At 40.4% G+C, this 7,034-nt stretch overlaps 1 protein-coding gene across 4 annotated transcripts in view; it reads right to left on the reverse strand.

The window, feature by feature from the left end:
* LOC129589258 (GTPase-activating Rap/Ran-GAP domain-like protein 3) overlaps nucleotides 1-6,733 on the reverse strand; it is a 27,295-nt gene extending 20,562 nt beyond the window's left edge. Inside the window, exons 1-2 of one of the 4 annotated variants that reach the window (XM_055483896.1) lie at nucleotides 2,133-2,825; nucleotides 1,819-1,993 (exon numbers count right to left, since the gene is read on the reverse strand). In XM_055483896.1, coding sequence (XP_055339871.1) covers nucleotides 1,819-1,910 — 92 coding nt within the window. In that variant the 5' untranslated portion in view covers nucleotides 1,911-1,993; nucleotides 2,133-2,825. Of the gene's footprint in view, nucleotides 1-608; nucleotides 1,765-1,818; nucleotides 2,826-6,024 lie in introns of those variants that run through there. The other 3 variants (XM_055483891.1, XM_055483895.1, XM_055483898.1) reach the window with 3 other exon arrangements.
* Nucleotides 6,734-7,034: the final 301 nt, after the last annotated feature.

Raw genomic sequence — 7,034 nt, forward strand, 5'->3', positions numbered from 1 at the left:
CGCTGCATAAGACGTATGCGGAATCGCAAACAGAAAATGTATTACAATTTACATTACAATATGGTACGATACGCGTACGTACTGGCCAGTGACCATCAACACAGTATTTATTGTTAGATGCCTAGTGGATGATCGTATAAATTCTGATTGAATCGTTAACTGAAAATGAGCAATCTTTTCGAGCAGTTTTCTGCGCATGCACTGTTCATATGTATTGCCGAAGTACACAAGAAGACGCTGCATGTGCTGCAGCTTTTTTGAGACAATAAATCGAAGATTTACAATAAGAGTAACAGCGCAAATGTAGTCCAGATCGCATAGCAATTTTTTCCAAAGCTTTGGATGACATGTTATCTTTTACGTACAGCGTAACCACGAGGCTATACACTAGCATACAGTTAATAGTAATATTATATCGCTGTTGCGTTTAAAAAGTGGCTTTACTTGCATCATCACCTGATATACAAACTGAATGAACTGGTAAGTGTAATGCACTTTTTGCGGCGGCTTGTGATGTTAGTATTAGTTAGCATATTTCTACGTAAACAAATATAAATCGTAATGGCAGTAAAATGTATAGAATACAATCACGAAGCTCATGCACGTACCTAATCCTACGCTGAGTTTGCAGCGTTGTAGCATAAATCATTGGGATAATGGTTCTATATAGTTCGTCGGAATATTTGCTGTTGACAGCAATATTGAAATTAATGAAAACTGTCTGATTGTTGCATACAGTGTGCAGACATCTTCGAATGACAACTCAATTCCAAATTATTATTTCCAACCGTTTTTCAATATTGATGACCATGCTAACAACTGTAGGCACGCCGCGAATAACCGATGCGCAGCACATAATATTAGTCGGCAACACGAAAACTGAGACAATGCACAGTTGATGTGACCATGACATTTTCCGGGTCATTTCCAGCCGAAACAATTCTTGCCGATCTCTGCCGCAAGATAAATAACCACCACATGTTTAGTATCGTAAAAAATTGTACATCATAAGTTTCTCGCCCATGAACACTTGTCAAAAAGCGCAAATCGGAAAACCGCAATTTAATTTTTCAACAGACATCGCTGAGATAAACGGGTATGTCTGTGCTGTCACATACAATTTCTTCGGAATTGCATATTGAATTGCAGCAGTGTTTTGGAATTGGCATAAGTGCCTCGCGATACACCAGCGGCATTAGACGATTTCCATTAACTGTCAGACCGTTTGGAATCTGGGTGCCATTTTGTTATCTAGATTCCAGATTAGCAATCGAGCGGCAGAAAATTTTGGAGAGTTTTACGATTGTATCGATAATATAGTCTTTCGAAGTCAAAACAAAATAACTTCGGTAGAACCCGGTCGTGTGAAATTTCATTTATGTTAATCAAAACAAGCCAAAACAAAAATGACACCCTTAAAAAACTCTATTCATGGATCAGCACCATACAGATTACCCAAACAATTCCATCACATTATTATAATTTATAACAAAATTTTGTCCTCGGCAAATTTTGATGCTACAGGAACAACTCTATGGAGCATTATTATAGTATAGAACAATACTATAATAATCTTGCTTGTCAAGCAAGATTATTATATTATCGTGAACGGATCGCAATGTGTATTAAATATTGTCCAAGGGACCAAGATCAATCTGGAAGTACACTGTAGCATGTGTATCTTGGGAAGACACCGCCGCTGTGCAAAATGTCGATTATTACGACCGTCGTATTCGACTGAACAGCGTATGTACAAAGTACAAACATTAACGACACAATGTTATAAACACCTAATTGGAATTACCGACTCCACATTACCTTTTCGACGCGCGATTTTGCGTAATCAAAAATGTTGATTCAAAACTGGAACTCTTAACATCCTTCCGATGCAGCTTGGCCAAACGCTGCATGTTTCAAAAGTGGGAGAAGCTGATATCGACCTTATAGGCGCTCCGAACTGTGTTTATACTCTATTAGATTCCAAATAGCGCAACTGCAGAACATAAGCGGCGGTTGAGATTTAATTATCAACCAAGGATAATGTAGCAAGCCGAACGCTAGAATAATGGCATATATATTTAGAACATTAACACCGCCAACGAACGATAGTTATATGGGTTGCTTCAACTTGCTTGTATGCAGTTGATTCATATTCTGTAGAAATCCGTGAAAAGATTATCGTTTCTCACGATTGACTGGATTTCATCAATACACCAGCAATTTAAAAGGGTAATGTGGTGAATGAAATGGAAAGTAAAATGATGTAATAAGAGGTTTCCACATGCATGTAACACTATATCAAATCGGAAAGTGTCAAGGGGGTGGATTTAAATTTTATGCGTTCTGGAACATTTTACCGCTTCAAAGAAACGCACATCTGTTGATAAAAATATTATGTTGCCGACTGCATGTATACAACCGGAGTGATCTGCCAGATAAACCTTGGATGTATATAAATTAGCTGCAGTCTGACCTTAGTTCATTCGCGTGAGTGATATAAAAAGAGGTTTGCACATTATCACAAAAATAAGCCTCCACGACAGCTTGATAACATCTTTCCTGAACAATTTCATCAGCTCGGAAGCCATACTTTTACGACGGCGGACGCTGTTATAATGCTCGGTCCAGTGTAAACTCGGTGATTATACACCGTTTCCGGAACGAGATTGCGTGTGCGCTATCTGTACGTGGGCTACTTTAATTGCACATTGTATCCTGCAGCCATGGCATGGCCAAATAATGCCAGAAAAATATAAAGCACCGGATATTCCAGAGTGCAATAAAGTCAACATAATGGTTAACGTGATTGACAAACAACGAGAAATCCGAAAACGCCGTTGCAGACTTATGAAGGTGATTATGGACAAACGATTACGGGATCACTGTCAACGTAAACCCAATAGTATAGGCGAAGACCATGGAAATCTGTGTACACTCTACAACGATACCCAGATATTCATGCATCATGCACGTACTGTTTCACTGTTGCACCTGGCTGTTCGCGAACGCAAACGAACCTTTTGCGGTACGGAATTTCTGTGTGATCGTGATTGTTCTGCGCGATTCCGTGCGGCCACGAAATACAACACAATAATATTCTATAATAGGTTTGACCGTACATACGAGTATGTAGAACCTCTACCGCAGCAGCAGCGTAAAAGTACAGATGAAATTATTAACGTTAATAACCTCGTCAAACCTTACAAAGAACGCCTTTCCTTGTCGTAGTGCTATGATAGAGCACTTGTAATCTTACCTAGGACGCTAAGTAATTAATGTAATGTGCTGCTTGCGTTTCACGCGGCTGATGCGCGCTGGTCTGATAGAGATTAAATCCAATAAAATTTACTGTGTTTTTGAAAACCAACTTTCACAATTTTACATTAAATTTTATGAAAAAAGTTTTCAGTCACACAGAATATTAAACATTTTCCCAACTCATCGGCATGACGTTGTAGGAAAAATAAAGGCGCAAGTGCAAAGGCAGATTGCACTAGACCCGAGCATTTGGGTGTTTAAAGGCATGGGCCGCATGGCAAAAAGTATTGTGCAGCTCACCTGCATAATATAATAAATTATTATGCAATCGACTTACTGTATTGTAACAAGGACTAGTCCAAACTACAATTGTACATTCCATCCCTTCCGTACTTCGTAACAGAAAGTATGGATATTTATGAAACACCATATTTATGGAACATATTTAGCATACACCTCTAAAATCTATATGTTGTACACTTGAAGTTTTAAAAGCACCGGCTTTTTGGTTTTTGGAATTTTTAAAACCAGCAGGATTTTGCACTTGCATAAAGTAGCCGAAATATCTGTGTGCACAATCACCTAAATATTTTTCTAACTGTCGAATCCCCTGTGAACTTACAATATAGCAATATATACTCGTATATTGGTCGTAACTTGTAAGTGCCCTGTGTCACTCACAAATCAAAATCATTTTATATATAGATTATGCTTGTGAGCTTGTATATGCTTAGAACAAAATTATCAAGAACGTTGATAAATTTTTGCACTGATCAGTATAAAACAATAATCAGTCCGTCAAAAAAATACCACTCGGCAGGTGTAGAGATCCACTTATCAAGTGAAGTTCGCAGTATAGCAACGGTATTATACTTTTAACAGACTACACCCAGCTTGTTCATCATGGGAGAAATTCTGTCATCGTAAACAAATTATGTAAGCTGCGTCTTGACTGTACTTTGTTTTAAAAGAAACAAAAACTACTTGAAACCCAAATAAAGTTATGAAAAAATGATAATCTGATAGTTTAACATGAAATGTCACAATGCACATGGTACAGCGTTACGTTTTAGGAAATTTCAAATTACATATTGCGAATGAGCTAATTGTATCTGTATAGACGTATCGCCAAAAAACGATTGAAGAAGCTTACTCTTCTCACCATCGGTGCCGGCAGCGGCATGGCTGGTAATGTGGTATCACGGCCGTGTGGCTGCATCTTTTGTAGTACAACATACTTGTGATGGTGATGGGAGGGTTTTAACACGCGATGATATCGGAAATTATTGCAAAACATATCGGTAAATTTATTTTCGTAATTTAACGTTATATCTCGCACACTGGGACACGGTAAAAGTTGCAGTCCATTAGAGACGAGAGTGGCAAAGTGCTTAGGCTATTCCCATATACTCACGGGGGAGTAATAAACAAATATTACTGCAGTTACACGAAAATATGTTATACCCCGGGTGTTCGATCACAACAGCGAAACCTTGAGCTTCATATTGGGAAATATTAAAAAATCGTAGCTATGATTGTCCTCGGTTTCAGCTGAAAATCCGTGATACAACCGGCGTAAGAACAAGTACTTCGCGAATGCAGTTTTAATGCAAGCGATGTTCTTACGATCGTTCTAAAAAGTAAGCAAATTTTATGCGGATGCAAGACTGAAGCGTCGATATGCATTACAGGTATAAAGTACTTACATAACGACTATTACAGTAAATATAAACCATCTAAAAGGTATTAGTATTAGTATATATAGAGCATCGATCCAAAGTGATACAATGGCTGAGCATTATAGCTTCCTTAAGGGATGGAAAACCAGTAAAATATACAAAGTTACCATAAAATTTTGTGAACCAGATAATTCATTCAGTTTGGCTCCAGTTATTAGCATTGCTCACTGGTCAGTATGCTACCGCGCGTCATAATTGCTTCAGAAGACGTCTGTACTCTGTAGTTTAGAACATGATCGGAGCATGAATGGATCCTATAGTATACTATTCCGAATACTATAATTATAATTATAAAGGTAAACATTTGAATAATATTACTAGTAATATTATTGGTGCAATGCCGTTATTACGAACTGGATTTGCACCATATAAATTTATTGTACCGTACCGGCAGCGGCGGTACAATATATGTTGCTGTGTTACTGCTGCAGCTCTAACACAATCGTAATCTGCTCCCAATTGACGCCGCTGCATCACAGTATGATGTTTGTGCGGATATACTAAAATTTTCATGTGTTACGAGTAGTACATCGACAAACATCTACTATAAAATAGACAATCCAGATAATTGATATTTTTGGCGGATTCTGAAGTCGAATGATATTTGTTTTGTGCATGCAAGAGTGCAACTCCTGATGGTTACCTAGGGTAGAGTATCCACAAACATACTCATTGCTCACCCGAGATGTACAGAACTCGTACATTCCAAGGTTTGTTACTTTGCTTCCAAATTTTTTATTTTTTGTAGAAGATCCAGCGTATAGAATTGATTGATAAGTCGTATAGTACATGACTGCCTAATTGCAAGTGGACTTACAAGAAACTAGCTGAACTGCAAGAAACCTGATCAGAATAATTTAGGTGGGACGCTTATTAGGATCGCGTTTCATAATTATGCCGATGAATGCGCGGTGACAACTGCACGGAAGCGGTGACACTGCGCTCGTACTAGAAGTAGACGATCAGCTGTGTGCGCCTTTACACCAGCATTAATTTGGCGTATTAATGTAATTAATATCGTACCTACCCCAGTCCGCTGTACGTTTCCCCGCTGAGCTCTACATCGAGATCTTTAGCAAAAACATCATCCAGGTCGTTGGAGGAGCGTGGCGACAGCGAGACGAGCAGACGGGGCCACACACCGGGCCGCGGCGGGCTGTGGCCGGGCGGCGGCTGAGCGCGCATCCGCTGCGTCTCCGGAGGCGCACTGCAATTCAGAGCCGACTGCACATGCCCGGATGCAGGGCTTGACGCGGAACTACACAGAACGGACATTCTTCGCAGAAGGGCGGTTTTGCCGGCGGGTGAAAGATGAACACTGTCCCGGGGAGACGTTGACGTGGATGACGGTGGTGGTGGAACATTATCCAGCTTATTGATGCTGGTGTGGGGAGAACTGGATCTCCGCCAGAAAGACGTGGATGGACTCAGTGAGCGACGGCGCTGAATGCTGCTGTGGCCGGACGGACCGGACACGCTGGGCACTCGCAGAGTGGACATGACATAGAGCGCAGAGTGAAGAAGCAGCGGAAATTACTGATTAGAGTACCGTCGGAAAATTCACTGCAGGTATATCGTGTGTGTGGGTATATATCCACTATCCAGTGATCTGTCTTAGACGGTACGGGAATGTGTGCGACTGACGTTTAGACGCACTCCTTGGCTGCTTACAAGTGTAGCAAAGCCATTAAGACACGCCATTTTCAAACCTATCGGCAAATGCACTCAGACTCTGCCAAGTTATTCCCTCTTGACGCGCGGTGCGCCTGGGACAGCTGCCGTTTATATATTTGCCGTGATGCAAAAAAGCCAGGTTCCGCTGTGTGTATGATGGTATCCCCTCATTCGTTATACAAACAAAGCTTATGGATTATAAGAATGTTGAGTTGATCAATTATCTGATGGAAAACGCGCGCGGCAATGCCAGGAAGATTATTGGTAACATGCATATACTTGCACATACAGGACGCGTGTAAGCGTTGAGCGCGTTGCGCGGGATAATCAGATCCGCGTCAATATTTCTTTATAAGTCGAGGA

Source organism: Paramacrobiotus metropolitanus, unplaced genomic scaffold (genome assembly GCF_019649055.1).
Source record: "Paramacrobiotus metropolitanus isolate TYO unplaced genomic scaffold, Prichtersi_v1.0 Parri_scaffold0000034, whole genome shotgun sequence".
Taxonomy (NCBI): domain Eukaryota; kingdom Metazoa; phylum Tardigrada; class Eutardigrada; order Parachela; family Macrobiotidae; genus Paramacrobiotus; species Paramacrobiotus metropolitanus.